This window comes from Meleagris gallopavo, chromosome 1, assembly GCF_905368555.1.
Source record: "Meleagris gallopavo chromosome 1, MGAL_WU_HG_1.1, whole genome shotgun sequence".
Taxonomy (NCBI): domain Eukaryota; kingdom Metazoa; phylum Chordata; class Aves; order Galliformes; family Phasianidae; genus Meleagris; species Meleagris gallopavo.
In genome coordinates, this window is record NC_139404.1 from 18,388,881 (window position 1) to 18,411,727 (window position 22,847).

General features: G+C 37.6%; 1 protein-coding gene across 4 annotated transcripts in view; it reads right to left on the reverse strand.

Moving 5' to 3' along the window:
- The window catches only part of BRD1 (bromodomain containing 1), a 56,952-nt gene extending 34,684 nt beyond the window's left edge, over window positions 1–22,268 (reverse strand). For 3 of the 4 annotated variants that reach the window (XM_085217837.1, XM_085217830.1, XM_085217822.1), the window contains exons 1-4: window positions 22,135–22,268; window positions 16,606–17,986; window positions 5,054–5,210; window positions 893–1,024 (exon numbers count right to left, since the gene is read on the reverse strand). In XM_085217837.1, coding sequence (XP_085073963.1) covers window positions 893–1,024; window positions 5,054–5,210; window positions 16,606–17,972 — 1,656 coding nt within the window. In that variant the 5' untranslated portion in view covers window positions 17,973–17,986; window positions 22,135–22,268. Of the gene's footprint in view, window positions 1–892; window positions 1,025–5,053; window positions 5,211–16,605; window positions 17,987–21,511; window positions 21,874–22,134 lie in introns of those variants that run through there. The other variant, XM_019611994.3, reaches the window with a different exon arrangement.
- Between the last annotated feature and the right edge of the window lie 579 nt (window positions 22,269–22,847).

Genomic DNA, 22,847 nt, shown 5'->3' on the forward strand with positions numbered 1-22,847 from the left:
TACTGTTCTAACGTAAGTTGTCTTGAAGCAGTAAAATATTAGATGTGGAACACTATATAAACAGTGCTTCAGCTGAAATATAAAAGAAAATAAGTTTTCAAAACTAATATTTCTACATCTTAATATTACTTCCAGCATCATCACTTTGAATTGGTATGACATGTTTTCAGCTAATGAGAAATTATTCTTACTCCTCTGTTGCAGACTCAGTTTTAACTTAGCTTCCTAGCTCAAGTTTTTATTTTATTTACAATGAGTTTGGCAGCATTTTTAATGTCAATTCTTTATTTGAAACGCTGTTAAATAAGAATAGATTCATATTTGGCAAGCCAAAAAAATTAAGAATTTAAAAGTAACATGTTTAAAATTAAGCTTCAGTTGTCAACACTGAAATACTTTTAATATGGCAAAACGAAATTCTTATCACACATCAATGGTATGAATATATAAATAATAGAAACACACAAAATGAATTTCAAAAAAAGAACAATTAAAGATTCTACCGGCGAACTTGTTACTTTCACAGTTTCTATATAAAAAGGTTATCTTTCTGCAGAATCACTTCCTCACATCTTAACCCCAGCTATGTTAACTCTGTAATGTCCTATGAATTAGATGCAGTGTTCACTCATTTGTCTGAAAAATGAAAAAGTGCTACTCAGTAAAGGCTTTCTGGGAAAACGTGATGATTAATTTTGCTACAGCTCTTCAGAAATCAAACAACTTTGAAAATACAGCTGAATGGCTTGTTAAGTAGTTGTATACATTTTAATCAGCTTGTGTGTGAGTACATACACAAACAGCATAACCTTTGTATTGCAAAAACTGCATGAGAATACTTTCTGAAGAAAAGATGACTAAGTTTTCACCAAATTAAAATTACTCCATTTACCTGTTCTCTTTTTAATTTTTCACGCTTACGTATTAGTTCAATCAATAAGCGTGCCCTTTCAAGATCATGACGCAGCCTTTGCCAGTACTTCAGTTTTTCTTTTAAGGCTTGCATTTCTTCATCATCTTCTCTCTAAGAAAAGAATCAAAAGATCTTCAGGAATTGAAAACAACCATTCACTTTCTATAAGCTAGTTTTATACAATTCCAGAAATGTAGTCACAGCAAAGATGAATTTTATTTATTTTTTTTAATAGAGCACTTGGCAATAATGTTCATAATACAGTTCTATTTTTCAACTGTCTAGCTGAAAGGAAAATTTATATAACTGAAAAGCAGCCCTATAATGAAGATTATTTACATAAGAAAAGCAATATAGCAAATAACAACCCAACAGTATAAGAAGCTGCAAAATCAGATATGGTATTGTTACATCAAAACCCAAACCAGGAGAACTAGTCCTGAAGTAGTCAGGCACCTGATGGTCTTTGCAGGTTCCTTCCAACCGATCTATTCCATTCTAATATCACCAGCTTCTCCAGAAATATCACATAAACCTGGGAAAACAAAGTTCTCCCTGTGCTCAACACAGTCCACCTCTGCCACTTCTAGCAATGTTAGAGCACGTTTCTAACAGCAACAAGACCATTATGACTCCTGAATACAGGAAATGAAAAGCAGTTTCTCAAATAACTTCAAATAGTACTACAAATAGGCAGTGTAACAATATATCAGTACTGAACTGGACAACCTGTCCATAAATACCTGTAGCACTGTAGTACTTAGTTTGTTCTGCACACGCAGAAAACAGCCTTTCTTGTTTGTTTTTACTATTTTTCATAAGAAAAGATAGAACATTGGAATAATAATTACAATGTTAAATAGTTATAATTCACCAGAAACAAGGCTGTGAAGAAGTACAAGTCCTGATACTAGTACCAAATACAGAAAATAAGCATGCTTTAGAGAATTATTATATTTTAAGTGAATATCCTAACTAAGAATCCCAGGAAGAAATGGATAGCTTTGTCTGCTTGTATAGCATAATGGAATATATATGTAGTATCTTTCTTCTGATGGTTTTAAAAAAAAAAAAAAAGTTATAAAAAAAACTTCAGTTATAACTTCAGTTATAAAAAAACTAGAAGACAGAAGACTAAGGAAAACTGGCTGAACAGGTGAACAATAGCCACGCATTACAAACTGTGACACTCATAGCAAAAGCATCCCTAATAGAATGAAATTATAGTCCTGTAAAGGAACTTTATGCAATTTTTCAGACAGAAGGTTCTAAAAATAAAACTGCAAAAAAAATGGCAGCTTAAAAATAGTTAATAGACATGTGAGTGCTGCCCAATCTTTATACATCTTGGAAAATGAAAAACAAGTAGCTATGGAAGCTACGAAGTCAGTTTTATCCAAATCTCTGACTTCATTCAGACTGAAAATCTTTTACCTGCCAACTAGCTCTGTATACTAGTACAGTGACCTAGTAACAAAAGCTCATTTCTCTTTTCAAAAAACATAATTGAAAAGTTGTAACTACAACTTTCTACATCCCAATGTCTATTACAACTCACAGTCTTAGACAAGTAATAATTTAACTGCTGAAGGTCGTAACATTTCCAATTTTGACAGCAGTACAAATATTATTATTCACGTTTTCAGTTCCTTAAAATTTCAAGAGACTCAATGAATCAGGATGTTTGCACTGCCACAATGCCACTTTTGCATAACCCTTAATCTGTGAGTGCAGATCCTGTATATGTGGGAAAACAAACAAACAAACAAAAAAACCCAACAACTGTTAATTGACATATTTATACTTTCTTTTTTTCCCCATAGTTTTTAACTGTTTTTAAAAACTGAAATTTAGCTCTGGTTCCTGCTAAAAGTAGAAGGCTTGTTGTCTGTTTTCTTGCAGCCATATAATAGTCTGCTCTTTTGCCCTGTGTAATTGCATAATTCATCAGATTAGGGAGCTGATCCCACTGAAAGTCAACAAAAACACACTAGTTTTTAGGTGGGTCAGGAAACCTAAATACAGCAAGAGAAGAACACAGCTCTGTTAGAGCAAGTCTGACATAGTTCATTTGAAACTTAAATACTTAGCTAAATATGAAGGTGCAGTCACAATTAAATATATTTTAAGATTTTTTTTTTAATTGAATCAGTTGTTTCATCTGGTACAGACAAACATAAGCAAATAAATTATTTGCTAAGGTACATTTATATCTGCTCATGTGACCCAAAACATCAACAGCACCTTGCTTGTTTTTTTTGTTAAGCTTACAAACCCTCCCTTCCTCCAATTTTGCATCACTGCTATGCAGAGTAATGTTTACAGTTACACTAGCTGACACCAATCCCCTTTACACTTCATTACCTGATATATAACACATGCCTCAATTAAAACGAATTCAGGAAAGCTGAAAAGAGTTGTTGGAGTATTAGTTTCCACTGTCTAGTGAAAATTCTGAATAAATGTTTATTTTAAAAATTTTACTTCACAAAAGCTTTCTGACAAGCAGATCTTTATATGACTTTCTCATTAAATAAGTTTTCCTCCAAGTCTTTCTATACCAAACCCAGAAAAGACAGAAGTTAAATTCAGAAACTGTGACGTTTCATCAACTGAACGCAAAGCACTGTATTGTCTAGAAAAGCTAAAACCAACACTTGTTAATGCTAAGAGGGACACATTTCTAAGACATACAGATCATGTATCAATTGAGATCTCATCTTCAGCATCATCTCCCACCACAAAGGAATGTTACCAATATGTATCAGTAGGAACACTGTCACTGTACCAACAAATCACTCATGCTGAATGTGAATATATGGGGACAGCCTCACTCCTTACAGAGACTGTAACTTAACAAGAGCCAAACTTAACAAGAATTAATGTGACAGCGTTGCATCTTGATCAACAGTTTTATTAACGTTTCTGCTATTATTCATAAGCCAGCCAACACCATTTTGTGACTGCAACCATTGTTCTTACTAAAATCTTCACTGCAGATATGACTTTAATCAGCAGCACTTTTAACTTCTACTTTCCAAAGAGCAGCTTCAAACAACCTTACAATAGCAGCAACAGCTCAACTTTCACACTTTATTTTTACTGAAAAATTATTTAAGTACTGAAAAAAAAAAAAAAATGGGGTTGCAAGTTATTTAAACTCCAATACCTGTCATGATATTCTAAGCAGAGAAAGAAGTGACAGTATAAATGATTCTTTCAGAGGTTTCCTTGTTCCTCCAGCAGGTGAGGTGTTACATAAGCCAAGATCTTTGGAGTTTAGCGCTGCTCACTGATATATCATCACCCTCAAAAGCATATCATTACTGAGCTCTTATGCACAGTCATTAAGAAGTAATTTGAAACTATGGAATGCTTCTTCTCCCATCAAATTTGTTCTAGTAAACAAGCATTACACTGGGATCACAAATACCTTCCACTTGACATCTTGAAATCGCTTTCAGAAATTTTGACTGGTAAATGCACGCAGCTTTAAGAATTTTTTTTTTTTTTTTTAGATAGAATGCATTTTATTAGAATAAAGCTTCAGTATGAACTTATGCTTGTCTGTAACTCCACTGAACTGTGCCAAAAGTGAATCTAGAAGTTGAACCAACAGATCCTTGAACTTCATATCTTGTTCTTAGTTCTGTTATTACCAAACAATACAGACACTAAGGTTCAAACTTGAACACCATAAATTTATGTTTAACCCTTACTCCATAAAATAACTGGTTTTCTTAATGTCGAAGAAGAAATTTGCTTTGAATCTTTTAATGTATTTCAGAAATACAGTTTCTTTTATTTAATCTTTCAAACTCACAGGACACTGAAAAATTATTTCCAAAAAGCATAAATCTAGTCAAGGAACAAAATCTGACCAGTGTAATTAGGATAGTTTTAGTGAACATTTTTGTAAAACCTTTAGTAAAACATAAGGCTATCTTATAGAAATATATATGTATAATATAATTGTGATATATACATATCACAATTTAAAAGATTTAAATAAATACTGTGACCTCAATTTGTAACTAGACATTAAACATAAGGTAAAGCTTTTAGTCAGTGTTGAATAAGACTAAGTTTTTACTTGGTGCTATGTTTCCTGTTAAATTTTTTTCTTCCCACGTCACGTACCTGTTGTGTGTTTCGTTGTGACTGCAAACTGGACTGTAGCCTTCTCAAAAGAGGAACACCATTCCTAGACAGTCTTTTAAGCAACCAGTAACTGTGCACTCGTTCAACAAACTGCTTCTTCCGCTGAATGGCCACCTGATTCATAATCTTATTTAATCTAAAATATAGAAAAATTGATATTGTATTTTTTCCAGCAAAAACATATTTATCTATGGAAGTTAAATATCAGGCATACATATACAAATGAATCATGAAGCAACAGCAACAATCGTCACTAATTTCAATCAATTACATCACTTCCAGTACAATTATCTCGTAGCAGTAGACTATAATCAAATAGGTTGGCTTGATACCATACTTCTATCAAATATATTAAGGTACTTTAATGCTAACCGATCCTAAAGGATGGAAGTTTTTTCATGACCATCTATTTTCTCAAGAACAATCCCAGTTTAAGGCAGAGAATAAATTCTAATGTGCATTTTAGAATAATTTTCTTATTGAAAATAAAAAATAAAGCTTGACAATATCTTCACACAAAATTAGTAGTTTATTTCAGAGACAATACATCTTTAAAAAGTACAGAAAACCCTTGGTGGCTGTAGAAGTTTGTCTTTGTATGATACTAATGCCTTTGCAAAATTAACACGAGATGTCCCAAGGCACCAACTACCTGTACTATTAGGAGGGTTGTTCATTCCCTTGGGGGCAAAGGGTGAGCCAGAGACAGAAAAGGATCTCCCCTGAGCTGGATGTAAAACAGTTACAGAAAGGATAATATGAATAAACATAAATCTGATAATTCTTCCGTCAGTATTTCCTGTAAGAAAATTATACAATGCATAACCATAGTTATCGAAGATTGTCCAGTTGAATGTAACACCAAACCAAACAAAATTAAGTTCAAGGGAGGTGTCTGATTTGTAGAACACTACCACTAGACATTTAAATAAAAATTTTAAGCATGCACATATGACTATTTTTCAGTTTTTCCCTTTAAGTATCGAGAATGAAGCAGTATCTCAGCTAAGAGTCAGAAGAAATGTTTTCAAATACCTAAACAAACTGTAAAGTCGTGAGAAGCCTAGAATAAAATGATAATTTTAAGAATACTTTGGAAGCTTGCATGGTATTTCTCCAACAAACATGCATGCAAGTCTACCCTGATTTAACCAAAGGGCATCTGTCCCTAGCTAGTTTTTGCTATGTACAAGGTAAGGTGCAGTAGGTCTTCTCAAGGCTATCCTAAATGTAGCTACAGAACTTCCAGTCATCACAGGGTACAGCCAGTGCCAACACAGATCTTCAAAATACAATGTCACTGTGTCCTTTGTTTCTTCAGTATTCTTGATAAATTCTAACTTAACTTAAAGGAAGCTTAGAAAGCCTGTTGAAGTCTTTTGCTGACTTAAGAGAATGTACTACACACACAAAAAAAAGACCTTGCTGTGACCATAATAAACATTATACACAACAGAAACAGTTAATTATACAATGTATTAAAAAAAATATATACTTAAAAACAAACAACAGCCAATCAACCACCACACACACAGAAAAATTACCGCCATGTCACTCTCTTGGAAACAGCAAAACATACTGAAACAAGACAAAACATCAGCCAAGTATATACTTGGAGAGATCTCAGAATCATAACTCTATATGAAGCAAAGCGCATTGGCAAGATGCCCATCAGATGTGGCAAGACTAACCAAACATCTTTAATTACAGCTTCGCGTACATTTTCCCATTCACATAATGAGCCATTCTTTTCTAAGATAATTATGATAGTGAAGTGTTAGAATAAGCTCAGGAGAGATGCCTGCAGAAGATATTCAGCTCTCGAAATACAAACAAATAGAAGGTAATTCACTGCAAAAACTACCTAGCAAGCTGTAGCAATCTACTATTCTCTTCCTACGCTCCAAATAAAACCGAACACTGGCTGCTTGTATTTCATTTAGACACCAGGCTTCAGCAGTAGCAAACACTGCAAATCACCTGTTCATTTCTCAAAATACAGAGGTCAGATGTTTTCCACATGAAGAGCCTCCACAAAGCAGATTATCTGAATGACACAACAAGACATTATATCTGCTGCTATACCCTAAAACCCCACTAACTATAGCATAGCCCTGTGATCAGCTTTTTGCTTAGTCAGATGCTTCCATGAAGACTTGTACTGTCCAAAACACTTTAGATGACAGACGATACAACCATTTGGAAAAAATAAGACAGGATACACCTTCTGCTGCAGAACCCTAGAAGTAGCACAGGCAATTAATGCTTTTTGAGGCTCCCATTCTTGACACAGCTTCCCCACCAGGAAAGAATCTGCCTCGTGCTCACTAAGATACATTCAGCTACGCTGAACTTGAACGCTCACATGAAATTAAGCACGTGTTATGTACCAAACTTTAACTAGCCTCTTTCTACTACATGAGCTAGAATCGAAGTCTGAATGTTTGAAACTAGTTTCTCAAACAATTTTTTAAATCCTTCGAGGTCTTTAAGGAGTTTGCTGTACATTCCACTCACACCGCACCGCCCCAAGAGATGTTAAATTATTGAAGAGTGTCGAAAACAAAACAAAACAAAAAAAAAACCATAACATACACAAAAACCTTATTTATTCAGGGTAAGTAAGAGAGATCTGTTAGAAGAGTTAGTAGTTTTGCAGGATCTGACTTGCACAAGACAGGACTAACTGGTAGCACTGTCAGATTCCCCAGAAAGAAGTGAGACTTGTAGAGAAAGGTACACCTCCCAGAACTACACAAAATCCCATAGTGATTTATCTTTAGAAATAACTGAGAAGGCTCATTACACTGAACAGGCTTTTTTTTCCTCTACTGTATACATCTCTTTTGGGACTGCCAAAGAAACTAAGATTATTATTTCAGAGATCTCACAGTGATGGGAATGTAGGAACACATATTTGGAAGATAATACCAGAAGTGTCACCTCCTCAATCGTAACTGACCTTATGTGTCTCAGAAAAAAAGTCACAGCTACAGTGATCACAGAAAGAAAGCAAAAGAGATCAGAACTGTCCTTGCTGTCCGTGTTTCCTAAATAAAAGGGAATTTGTTAACACGAAATGCCCAAGAAGCTTTGTGAAGTGGATCATGTTAAATACTAAACATTTTCCTTTCTAAATATTTAAACAATTAACACAACTATGCTGAACTCAGAGCAGACCCAGTGGTGTTTCCTGGCATGTTAGGTACTGGTCTTACAACAGAGGTACTCAGTTTCAAGCTGATAAAACTGACAGTAACAATACATGAACTGACACCCCAGACCAGCCATTTTCTCAAGCAACTCTGACCACTGCAGCCTTTTGGATGCTCTACACCACCAGACATACTCTTTATACTCCTCACATTCCAAAACTAGGTATAAGAACATTTTTCAGAACTGCTGTATTGGTGCCACAGACAAATGGGAAAGCTGATACAGTACCCTTCTCCAGTCCCATTTGTATCCAACTATAAAGCACTGCCACGTGCAGTACAAACACAATGGAAAAGCAGCCTACAATCCCCTGCTTATCTTTAAAAAGAGAGAGGTACTTTTTCAATGGAAGCTTTCCAACACCAGCTTTCGAAGCCTGAAACTATAGTCTATCTGAAGGTAAATTACAGCATTAATTACAACACGCTTACAAAAACAACAAAAGGATTTAAAGGATCAGAAAAAACTGTTTCATTTTGAAAACGTCAGACAGACTAAATTAATGTAAGTTAAAGTGAAAGTTAATATGCAGTGTCTTCAGTGAGATCTTTCTTTTTAATCTATTGCTCCATGCTAATCTGCCAACAGTGGTGCTCAATGCACTGGTCAAAGAGAAATAGGTTGTGAACTGTAAAATTTAGTCCTGTGTTTCTTCTTCCTTTTTTTTTTTTTTTTTTTCCTTAAGCTAAGTACCTAATATATTTTTCCCAACCCAAGAAATTTGCTGCTGTCATACTAGCAAAGTCACAGCTTCCTCCTTCCTACTCACAACTGCCTTCCTCTCCCAGTTTCAGCTACATGTCACAGTGGCAGCTATGACAGTTACAAGAAAGAGTGAAAACAGCATCTCTGGTGACTAACCATGCAGCAGTTTCACACAGGAAAACTGCCACTTTTCTATTAATCACCTCCAACAGCTCCGCAGACCACACTTGCTTTCTAACCTCACAGAGTTTTAAGTACTCTAATGTCTTAAGACTTCTACAGAATCTCTCTGTCCTCAAGTTTTAAAAATATAAATCAGAGAGAAAATTTCCATACTAAAGCTAAGCACATTATTTTTCCAGTATTACTATAGTAACTCTAGCCGAAGTCTTCACACAAGAATCAGTAAGACCAAACACCCACTAAAACCAATCATTTTTAATAATACATTAAATGTAGTATTTTACTATATCGCCCATGAGCCTCCAGTTTCATCAACCTGTAATTTTGTATCTTCCTTTACCAATCACGGCTGTATTAAAGCCACATACAAAAGACCAGCATAAAACTGTACTTAGGATCACTAAAATGCCAATCAGTATACCCACGGACAATAAAATGAAGTCTCAGTTTGCTGTGCACATAAAATATCCCTATATTCAAATACAAATATTGCAGATATGTTTTTAAAAGCTGTCAAAACAAAACACAAGAACTCTAAATTGAATAAATTGTTACTGAGGAGACTCAATATCGAGAGCAGTTTAACTTTTAAATCTTGCTCAGTGAAGTTCCGCAGAACACAGTGAGACTCACTGGAAGCAGGGGGCAAAAATAGACAGCTACAGATGGTAATAGTGATTCCACTGACACTAATTGGAAGAGAATTAACAGAAAAACAAAGTAAAAAAAGCTACAGAAGTTTCTATTTTGGGAGTTGGAATGAATTCTTGGGGGGACTTCTTGGGGACTTGCCATCTATTCCTCCTAGCTCTGTGCATGAAATCTTCAGCTTCTAGAGATGCATCAAAGTTTTACGTTTTAAAAATCTATCTAATAGATTTGTCCTGTACAATCTCTTTTTCAGATTCTCAGAAGATCTAATAATACAGATTTTATTCACAGGTACACTTTCTGAAGTCTCAAAGTGTCTTCAGGTTACTTGACTGAACATTTAGGAAACACTTTTCCATGCTTCAAAAGATTATGAAACTGAGCATCTGTATCTCTACTTGCACAAGCAGCTGAGAAAAGTTTCTCTGGACATTAGTGCTAAACTTAAGCGTTAAGAAAAACTACATTAATTCTGGCCAATTCCTGATTAGTTATAACCAGGTAATTAGTTCCTAGCATAACAATTAACTTTGTGACCTTTCAAACTTTTGGATAACAAAACGAACAAAATTAACTAACTAAAACAAAACCCAGCAGTAACAGCAGCAACAAAACGCTGCTACTAAGGAAAACTTCCTTAGTACTCTCACTAAATCACATATACTTTCACCACTTCCTATACAAATAACTTATGTAGTCATAACTTTTCAAGTGTTAAAAGTATTTTTCTGTACTTTTTTTTTTTTGTATCTGTCACAACCATACTACCTATGATTTTTAACTATTTTCTCAAAAGCTAAATTCGCATCAAAGTACCAACCTAAAGAAACAAGTAAAACTACCTTTTCTCTGTAATAGGAGAAAACTTAATTTACTAATTCTTGTGCATTCAGTAACTTGGACTACTGAATAAAAAAAATTACAGGAAATCATTCTTCAAACAGTTCCTACTGAAATTCTTATATTTGTACAGTACTTGAAAGATGCACCACTTCTGTAACTGTCACAAAAACAAAGTTCACACAGTTGGTGAAACATAGAAGAATTGAAGGGGGAAAAAACAAAAAACAACCAAACACCACCACTTAAAATGTTTTGAAGTTTTATTACTGTTAAATTCAGGTAATGAATTCGGAATCCTCCTAACCATAAATCAAACACTCAGAGGATCACAGGATGCTAACCATGCACCTGAACAAAATATCTAGCGTTCTAATTTCTATTTTAATCGTCATTGTTCTGCATATGTGAAATAAAGACAAAAAAGAAGGAAATTATATCTATTGTTTTTTCCTCTATTCCTCTTGCAAAAAGAAAGTGTTTAAATATGAGACATCCTTTCCACCATAAGGACGAGGAGGGAGGGCTGACTCTCAGAAATCAGTCACATCTGACTTTTATTGTCAGATACACAAGTTACCTTTTTTTTTTTTTTAATGAAAACTTACTTCTACAACCAATTAAAAAGTAGTATTTACTTATATACATGTACTTATTATTAGTAAGGCAACCAAAGTCAAAATTAACGGGCTTGAACACAAGCTCTAAAGCCACTGTACCTTTTATTATCATTACTGTTGGTTTTAAATAGCATTGAGGCAAAGCTAGCAATCACTCTTGTACTCTTTTTCTGGTTTGGGTAAAATTATGCTTTTAGTGAAGAAAAAAACTAGGCTGACTTCAAAAGATGATTCCTACATGTATCAGAAAAAGTTCTGAAGTTAATCAGTCCTACAAAAATCATCAGCGAAGTGAATGACGACTGCTTATATCCTCTTCTGCTTTACATCTAGGTGGTTCCACCATCTAATTATTAGGTACAACCATAAGGCAACATCGGGTTCTCCTGTAATTAAAGTATTTCCACATCGTTGTGTGAAAATACACATGCACGTATATTCAAGTATAAATAGCTAACAGATATCTGGATTTACATGGCTTCAATTCTGTTGTAACACTGAGCCTCAAAGTATTACTCAATGCTTTTTCTAATGTTGAACTTTAAGTAATATTTCTTATTCTTGTCCCCGTGCTTAGAAACTTTAGAAGGCAGAGAAAAATCAACGCACTAAAACCCAGAAACTCTCACACCACATACATGATTAAGCAGCAACATCCATGAATACAAACTGACACTGTCTCAAACTCTTCCCTAAATGTTCCCTTCTGGTTACACTGTGTTTCACCACTCCCTCTTCAGTTATTCTTCTGGTCCATATTTCATTTTAGAGGCCACGAATATTCCTGTGACTAGTATACCATGACAGCATTACATTATCTTTATGAAGTTCTAGTGGATAAATTATGAAACAATAACTATATGTATTGTTTCTGCACTGATATAGCATTTCAAATGCTTTCTTAATTTCAGGCACTACATATACATAATGTAGAAACAGAAACTAAAAATGAAAGTATCTACATACTTCAAACTATTTGCTTCCACTTAACAAAATACCTGCATAAATGTTATGCTAATTTACAAAGGGTCTCAGTGTGTGTTTCCAAAATACTGAAGATTAAGTATTTTATTTACTTTTCCCTTAAGTATATACCTCCAAAATCCTAGTTATTCAATATTTTTTCAAGGACACAAATACTAAAACTGACTTTGTTCTGCATAAAACAATCACATCTTGGACACCTCTTTAACAACACAAGATCAAGAGATTACACCAAAATGATGGTATTTGTACTACAGAATCAAGCAATAATGAATAGGAGAAACACTGTAATGTTTGCTGTGAAAAACTGTAACTTATTCACAGGGTTAGGCAGCTATTATAAAGGACAATGATGGCCAGCAACAGGGGGAACAATTCAAGAAAAGGAGTACAGAGCCAGTATAGGGTAACTCAAACAGGAAGCAAGACTTAGATTGTCAACCCAACTGTGAAAGTAAGTATTTCCTACTTTGGAAGTTTTAGACCTGAAATGTAATGTCACCTGAAATATCACCCACTTTTCATACTTAATTAGAAGAGGGGGAAAAAAAAAAAAAAAAAAAAAAAAAAAAAAAAAAAAACCTCAAATATTTATATAACTATGTGCAATTCAACCACCACACACCATTCAGTGAAGTATGAGCCCCGCACACATTCGGGGCAAAACCGATCTGCCACTGCCTCCAGATAGATGAGCTGGTGGCCGCAGGAGGCCTGCACTCTTGACTACTGTGTCAGTGCACCAAGTACTGTCCGTACAGCATAACTGACAATTCTTCATATTTAAAGAAGAACTGAATAGAATCTCTGACTGAAGAAGAACACTTACACAGCCAAGAAAGCTAGATGCAAATCATATCCACCCAGGAAATTTCCCTGTGGTCTACTCCAAGTGATAAGCAACTTACTGAGAAGAAAGCAATGAATTCACCTCAACACTCTAACATGACACACTGCATCTTTGGAAGTAGACACTGAAGTACAGACATCCTGAAAAACTGAGGCACAAGATAATAAATGGATTTTCAGAAATAAAAAAGAGAGTGGAAGCAAGCATTCATCTCCTATTATTAATTATATAATTTGACAGTGAACAGTTTCAAGCACGATATTTGCTAAGAAACAAGGGTAACTGGAAAGAATACAGGTCTCAAAGCCACTCACAGCAGAATCTAAGGAACAGAGAAGTAGACACAGAAATTCACGAGTTACAAAAAAATTGTGTAGAAACGATGATACTGTTTTACAACATTATTTTTAACGTATCTTAAAATGAACACAGGTATTTCAGAGAACAGAATTACTAAAATGGTGTTAGTAAAATGTTCAGTTTTTGACATACATTCCTTAAACATAGAAGGAAACAAAATATATTCCTACCACCTTCAACTACACATAAATGGCAAAAGGAGTTTCTCCAAGCAGGTATGTTCAAATTAGCATTTATGTAGTACTGCAACTACCATCTCTAAAGAACCAGCCATGGACACACGTAGTCTAGGCATTAATGATGAAGAAAGTAAACCAAACCAAACACCTCCCTGGGCATTCCTCAGTCTTCACAGACGTAAAGAACAAAGTTCTTTTCAATTTTTTTTAGGAAAAAGAAAAAGCACCAGTGTTTAAATTGGAGCATATGCGTTTCTGCTCTAAATGTGAATAGTCCAGTTGCTCTTCTTAAAGTTTTCTGGAAAGGCAAATCACATTCCAACTCCAAGGAAAGAGAAAAAAAAATCCACATATTTAAGAACAGATTAAAGGTACAATTTAAATGAAGACAGACGCAAAATGTTCCACATAATTCGTTATTAGTATATAGGTGTGTAATTAACTATTCCACATCAAAAACACAGCTTTTCTAGACAACAACAAAAAAAAAAGAACAAAAAATTGGACAACTGACAGTTGGGAAAGGAAAAGTAATTTTACCTTTTCATGTGCCCATTTCTATTTTGCTTTTAATTCAGATATTAGTTTTCCAGGACTAAGTGTATTCTTAGCAAAAAGAATATTTAAGAAAGAGTCTTCTTGCATGACAAAAAAAATATATAACAACGTTAAAAACTAAAGCAGTTTTAAACTATGGGTGGGTTTTTTTGATTTACATTTCTGATATAAAGTATAATTAAAATGTATTATCTCAGCAAATATCCATGTATGCAGTAACATGAATCTGAACATACATGGAATCTCTCAGCAGAAAGAAATTTAGAAGTCAACAGTCTTTATACTTCTGTTCCTGGCAACTAAAAACACTTAAAAAAAAAATTCTGATGATGGCATCCCTTCAGTGTCAAGGTCCGACTTTAACAAAAGTTATCTGTGGGAAGAATTGCCAAAGCTACAACTAAGAATACACATTCCAATTCTCAACTCTCATTTAGTCCATGTTCTTTCTACTTGCAAGAAGACATAAAAAATAAAAATCAATCAGGATGGTCTTCATTCAGTTAAAGGCAAATCCTTTTTATAAACTTTCTCCCATGGACAGCAGTATTAGTTCCAATAACAATATCTGTTGCTAATTGTCAACTTAAGCCCTTCACTGGCACATCACTTAACAAAAACAATTCAATTTTACCAAGTAAGCCACGACGTGGAACAGTGCAATCATCTGATGATGTGATCACACGGGAGCTAAAGGCTGACAAAATTAGTCAGTAAGTACCTACATACATTCGTAACTCTTATTACAGGAAAGGACTACCATCTCAAAACACTGTTTAGATTAATTTAACTAGTTTTTAAATGTTCACTACCTGACACTTGGCAGCCAGCTTTCAAAAAGCATGGTTTATTTATAGTATCTTAAGAGCCTCGTACACGATTAACCCACACATGGAACTGGTGCCTCTACCGAGAAACTTTTTATGTACTGTTATTAAATTCAGTAAGAATTTAATTCAGGGGGTAAACAAATATAATGCTGTAGTAGATGCTGAAAACAAAACAAATAATAAAGACAAACTTGGTTTTAGTCCCAATAGTCCAATTTAATGCTTCTCAGCACATTATGTTTGAAATGCTCAGCAGAGCCAAAACCTTGTTTTCCTAACCCAGAGCTTTATTCCATTGCTCAAATCCCATAAACATATATTTCCACTGCTGAAATGCATTATAACTCAGTTTAAGTGACAGAAATCTGAAGTGAGATGACACTGCTCTTTCGAACTACAATGTAGCTAATTTAACCAAAATTCATTCCAAAAATCTTTAACTCCTGAAATAAAAAGCATTCAAAAACCATCATTCTGTTCCAGTTCTGTTAATTACATATGAAAACAGACTTGAAAACATCCCTGCTTTTTCATTCAAGTATCACTTCACTAGCCTCACCAGATCTAGAGCCATCTGCCAGCCCCCTGATCATCACTGCTAAAATATAAAAATATGGCATGTTAAATGCAAAGGGCATCCTTCAGCTCCGATGTTTACATTTTGCACTTAAGTAACACCTTCTGTGAAAACTGCGATACACTAATAAAGGAATCAGCAGAAGTTCTTACAAAGGATAAATTCATAAGCAAACACATGGTGTTAAGATTAAAACTCTTTTGCACACACATTAGTTTACATTAGTTTTTGTTCAACGAGAGAAACTGTACTAATGTTATGGGACTACAGATCTGCTAGCGTAATTGTGTGGGAGAGAACATTCATGTTGGGTTACACAACTGAGATTGCATTAGCTAAAATATGATGGGTACCAAATTTATCCAACTCTTCATAAACGCTACTGCATTTGCAAAAAGTAAATGAAGATGTAGGGAAAAACCTCCTGAGAAATTATATTGTACCATAAGGAAAATTAAGACTTTTGTACCTGCATAAATCATACAATACATACTTATATTTAAGTTAGATGAACTAAAAACAGTATAAAAATCCTATACACGCAAACCTATTTTTCATTTTGGAACTCTTTAGTTAGGAAAAGAAGTTCAGATTACCAGCTTATAAAACACAGTTAACTTTGAGCTTGGCTTTTTAAAATAAAGGTCAAGTACATACGCTGTTTTGAATTCTGTGGTTAATTTTCAAAAGTACAGCAGACAACAACAGAACAAACGACATGATTTGGTGTGACAAAAAAAAAAAACAACAAAAAAAAACACAGGGTTCTTACTAACTTCTCTAAAGAAGTTACGACATTTTTAACATACTATCGCTGAAGTGCAACATACATAGTTTACATTAATCTTCTGAGCATGATCTTTAAGAAAGACATAAAAGAAACGGACAAAAACTTTTAAGCCTCCATCTAAAAGCATCAGCTTAAAATTAAACAGATAAATTAAGTAAAGCTTTCTCTCACTTGGATGATTTGCTTACCTCTGGGGGGGAATATAAGGAGCAGATACGGTTGGCATAACTGTACAGGGTTCAACAACTGTTTTCTTGGCTTTTTTTGTCTTTTTTCTGACTTTTGATGTAGACCTAGCAGTTCTGACTGATCCCTCCTTTCTACAAACACCGTTTTTGATTTCAGCTTCTCCATAAATATTTAGAGGTCTCCGTATGCAACCTGGCGGAGTATGTACATCACAATAGGCAGTCTTTTTTACAGAGAACGTTGTCCCACTACCGGTCAATTCTTTCACAGGTTCCATTTTCATATACAGACCAGCCTTTTGAGCACATGTCACATGGAATGCAGTATAGCAGTTTGCTTTGTGGCACTGGATGCAGGCACCAACACCTTTCTGTTTACAGAGGTAGCATGTTAACTTCCATCTGGCTGGGGGAATGTTCCTGACACCGTCAATTGGCTCAATAAAAACTGTATTGGCAAATCCAACCTCTGGAATCCACAAAGCACACACAACATGTCCCCAACGATCATCATCAGTCTTTTTAAAGGCACCTCCCTTGTTTGGGCACAGCACACAGTCTACAGGCCGAGAACGGGACTGCAGACAGTGTCTGCAGAGCCACTGGCCCTCGGGTATATATGGCACCCCATAGCATTCCTGATGTACTGCTAAATTACACATATCACAAAACAGGATTACATTGCTGTTCTGACATTCACCATCCATGCATATACAACAAACCGCGTCTTCATCAATTAAAGACTGATGATCACCCTGTTTTTGGTTCTCACAATAAGACTCTTTCTCAAACCTATCCATAAGGAATTCAAACATGTTTTGGGAAACAACCGACACTCCATCACTTTTCCGCTTTTCATTAATTATTTCTAACCACGCATAATCTTCCTCATCCATGTCATACTCGACTTCATTATCAAGTTCTTCTGCTGACTTCTCAATGAACTTATAATAAACCGGAGGTCTCCGAGGAGCTGAAGGGGGACTGTACTCAACAATCCGTACTTTTGGTTCTGGAAGAGGAGCTGTTGTAGCAGGTATGCCATGTGAGCTAGGAAGAGCTTCATTTTTCTTTTTCACTTTGTTGTTTTTATGCCGTTTGCTTCTTAGACAAACTGGTGGTCTTTCACTATTTTCTTTATTGCTGTTGCATTCACTCATTTCCTGGGCTGTAAGATCATCTTCTAATATAATCTCTAAAGGATCAAAGATACTGATCCTATGTAGGCGACCTTCAATTTCTATTTCAACCATTCTTTGAGCTTGAGCGTACGTCAAGGTTTCTCGTGTGGGGGAGTGCTTAATACTGCATGGGGAAGAGGAATGCCTTGTTGCCGATACTCGATGACATCTTCCTTTCCTCCTCATTTGGTAATGTTTCCCTAAAATGAGAGTAACAATTAAAATTATAAACTCTGAAAATTTATGTAAGAAGATTAGCTTTATTATAGTAAGAAGGAACTTCAGTTCTATGGCCCCCAAACTACCTGTCCAACCTTTTGGAAAAAGAAACAAAATAAAATAAAAAAGACCTAGCTTATCTGAGTAAGCACAGCTATACACAGTACATAATATAAAAACGCTTCAGAAGAGCTAACTGTAACATCTCTTAATAAGACAATAAGAAATGCTTAGACAAAAATGATAACTGTTACACTGTAGGAAAAATTTTAATACAGTATTTCCATTTGCTGAGTATGTGCAGTTTTCTTCAACAGCCTGAAATTTTTTACTCCATATCTCACCTCAAAAAGAACTGACATAATCCTGGAACAAAAGTTTTCCTCACAACTTTATCCCATGCAATTTGAAAATCATAATAACAATTCCTTGATTACCCCCATTCTTAGAGATACCTGTGCATACCTCCACAGTTGACAAAGCTTTTTTAAACTAAAATTCTTTTGAGTCTACAGTTCTTTACCTAACTACATATCCACAAAAACAATTTCTGTATTTAAGAATTACAACATCTCCATATCCAGAAAGTTATAATCAATGTACATTTTATTCTTTTATCTAATTCCCACGTTAGTAGGCTGAATCCCATTCAGTGTCAAAACTTTCAAATATAGTGATATGCACAGAATGACAAGAACAGAACCTTCAGCTCATATTGAAAACAGGGTGAAACACGGACTGCGGTTAGGAAATACTCAGCTTGTAAAGTAAATTTAGTTTATACTGAAAACATACAAAATGTGCCGCTGTGTGTGCATGTACACAGATACGCACCCTCATCCCTCAACCCATTCTCATAGTTTTCCTCATAGCAAAAAAAGTAGGTAATTAACCTCCAGTCTTTCAATCCAAATCCAATCTCTTTATACAATTAGATTGACATAACTTTCAAGTTTCAAGACACCTATTGGAGTAAGGTCAGCCTGTATTACACACACCATACCAAAAAACCTAGCTTGTTTCCTCCCTATGAAACACCGTAACTAGGACAGGAACTCAATTTGATTACAAAAATCCTGAGAGCTTCCACGCTTACACACTTTAAGACATTTCTTTTTTCTATGAAGTTTGAAAAAGTATTATAGAACTATTAATCTCAAGCCTACAAGGCTCTTCTATTTTCTCCTTTTCTCTCCCTGATAAATCACTAATTTAAAAAAAACATTGATTTTTAATGAACTGCTTAAACTATTATTACAGCCTCAGCATTTTAATTCTCGTCAATCAGAAATTCTGCACTTCATGCCTTCAATTAGTTAAAATAATTCTACTCACATTAACATGTCAAAAGAGCAAGAGCTCAAAGCATGATTATTGTCAGAGCAGTATAATTACTTCACGAAGAAAACAGCAGAGCAGAATGGTTGACACGCAAAACACTTTCTTTTTTGTCAGTCTGTGATGCCACTTTCAACAAGTCTACTCTCATAGTCCTGAAGGAACTTCTTTTAATGGAGGGCAAGATAATGCAGGCAGCTAGCATTAAAAGTAGCCCTTTAGAGAGTTTATCTGCTCTCAAACCAATCTTCTTTTCCCAAGAACAAATTAAAAATATGAATCTATGCTATCTCTGTTATTCACGTGTGAGTTAAGTACCTTACTCACAGATCTGACTTCTGTATAGGTATCTCCTAATTCTTAGTACTTATTTTTACAGCACAAGCTCAAAAGCCAGTGCTTAATCATCACATTTCTTCTGATAGTCTTTATAAACAAGAGACGAATAAAAAAAGATTCTACCACCTCTTCAAACAAGCATGAAAGAAATACTTAGTAGCTTATTTCTGTTCAAAAACATAGGATTTAGATCTTTTTTTTTAACCGCAGAAAAAGTTTAATCCACTAATACTACTATAAAAGGTTCAAAAACCAGAAACAAGAACAATTTAACTGAAATTAGAAGTTAGTTTCCACAGTTTCACAACAGATGTTGTAATGCAGAGGTGAACGATAACAGAGTGATTCACATTTGTTTATCAGCATGAATGAAGATGTTTCAGATCAAACACAGTGATGTGTAAATGTACAGCAACCCACTCATGTCAGTGTGGTTGCATTTCATGGCATATTTTGGTACCTGTCTCGCATTTAGTCAACAAAAACAAACAAACAAAATACCCAGATCATTTAAATTGTGTTTACCTCACATTTAACTTCAATTTTGTCCAGATGTAAAGGTCTGTGTTTTCTTTTAGAATATCTCACCCTACAACCATGAACAGACACACAACCAGCCAAGATGTCCATGAGGGCAGTTTTGAACTAATTACTGAGAGAGATGGAAAGCAGCCTTCAGAAATGAAAAACTGTGCTTATTTGCCCACATTTAATTATCAAGCCTAGCCCAGAATAAATGGGGGGAGGGGAGGAGTGGAAAGCTAGATTTCCATGCTCTCTGCCTCTCCTTGAAATTCTTAAGTATGGCTGCAAGAAGGCAAAAAGAACAGGAAGAAAATATTTTAAAGCACATTCTTGCTTAGGATTACTGTCATAAATGTCAAACTGTATGAATCAGAATGCTAAAAAAATGATTGAGCCATCATCTAAGCATCTTCCTTTAACACTCATCTATAAATAAAGCTAAATCACAAAGCAAATGATAATTTCCTGGGAAAATGGATACCACACAAACTGCAACAGAGCAAACATAGAATTGGAACTGGTACTAATCTAGCCTGATTTCATAAAAACTTAAGCATGAATAACTTCAATGTCCCAGAAGCCAAAGAAGTGGCAGCTTTTTATCTTTCATCCTCCCCCGAAGAAAAGTACCAGCAAGTGTCCTATGAATATTCTGAAGGATGACTGCATTTCTGCATATAGAATTCATGATCACCAATTCCTTTGCTTTTCCTTGTTAATTAGCAGACACCTTTCTTCCCTCTCCAACATCCTGCAGGCCCGCAGGAATGAAGACCATGCATAGAAGTTTGAAGAACGCTGGACTATGACATCAGCTCCATTCTATACTGATGATACCACACCTTCAGCAAAAGGAGGCGATCCTTGTTAGCACTTTTCAGCCTTTCAGAACAACAGAGATCAAACAGAGAAGTTTGCAGCTCCCTTCTCAGCGCTCCATCAGCTGCTTGGGCAGAGAGGCACAGCCGGCACTGCCCCTCGCCAACAAGAGTGCAACGCAGACAGCTGTTCGCGCAGAATGCATACTAGGAGGCCAACATATTTTTTATTCAGATGCAGGAGAGCTAAAGACAACAGGAAAAGTACAACAGCGCACAGTTCTGATCACAAATTCCTGTCACAATTTCTGTCTCAGTTACCTTCCCCCTCTTCAAACCAATTGCCTCGGGTCCCCGCATCCCCTGCTCAAAGGAAAAGGGAATGCCGTTCTCAATGGACACTTTCATGCAGACCATTATAAAGAGAAAGACACAGGAATGTTCTTTCGCCCAGACAATGAGGCCGGATAGGCAAACACCGCTTACTGCTTACGGGGAAGACACCACCCAGAGTAGCGCGGCGGGGCAGGAGCACTGCCCTCAGGGGAACACAAAGAATTGGCGTCCGCGGCGACTCGGCTCAGCCCAGCCCGAGGAAGGCAGCGCGGGCCGCGCGCCGCCCGCCGTCCCGCCACAGCCGCTGCCCGGCCTGCCCGCCCCACAGCTGCCCCGCGCGGGGCCGCCCACGCCCACGGTCCGCCCCCGCCGGCTTCTGCGCGAGCACTTCCTGCCCACGCCCAGGGAGCCAACAGCGCGCACACACCCCTCCGCCCGATGGTTCCTGCCCGGCCTCGGCGTTCCCCCCTCCCGGCCCCCGGGAGGATGGTTCCTGCCCGGGCCCATCATCTCAGCCCTTCCCAACAGTCGCCTCCCTCCCCTCCGCGAAAATACTCGGCCCACAATATGGCGGCTGACAAAACAGCTCCAGCGGCGCCTCCCCCAGAGCGCCGCGCTCCGCTTCCCCCCGCGCCGCCTCGCCCACGGCCGCTCGTCCCCCGCGCCGTCCCCCTGCGCCGAGCCCGGCCTCGCCGCCCTTCCTCCCTTTTCCCTCCCGCCTCCGGACCGACCGGCCGGCTCGGCCGCCACGCTGCCCGCCCGGCTTCACTCACGTTGTGGGAGCCGCGGAGCGCGGCTGACAGACCTCCCGCTCCGCCTCTGCGCCCGACGCTGCGGCCGGTCTAATGGCGGCAGTCCCGCCGGCGCTGCTGCCGCCTGCTCCCGCGTCCGGCGGCCGCGGGCGGGCGAGCGGGCGCTGAAGGAGCCGCGCTGCCCGCGGCGGCGGGTACCCGGCGCTGGGTACGGGGCTGCTGCCGCCGCCGGGCACAGCGCATTCGTGAGGCGCGGCGCAGGTCGCGGTCCGGCTGCGGGCTCGGCGCTCGGCTCCCCGGGCTCGGCAGCTCCCCTCCCCCCTCGGCACAAACAATGCGGCTTCACCACAGCGCTGCGCCGACGGGGGGGGAGGGAGAGGGAAGGGACGTGAGGGCGCCAGGCACCGCCCAGCCCCGCCGCTGCCGCCGCCGCCGCTGCCGCCAGGCGGGGCCTTGTGCCGCCGCTCCCCCTGTCTCCGCCCCTCCATGGCGAAGCGCGGCGCGGGGCCTGGTGGAGGCATCGGGAAGCACGGGGCGGGAAGCGGCGGCGCTGCGCCTCAGGGGACGGGTCGGCAAGGCGCGGCCCGGAGCTGCGGGCAGCACTCGCGTTGGCGGCACCAGAGCGCCACAGCGCGCGTTTAAGTACCTCAACGCAGGGGTATTTAAACGGCAGCAAACGGAGAAAGGAAGGAGAAGCAGGCAGAGGTCAGGGCTGCAAAACCAGGTCTCCGAGC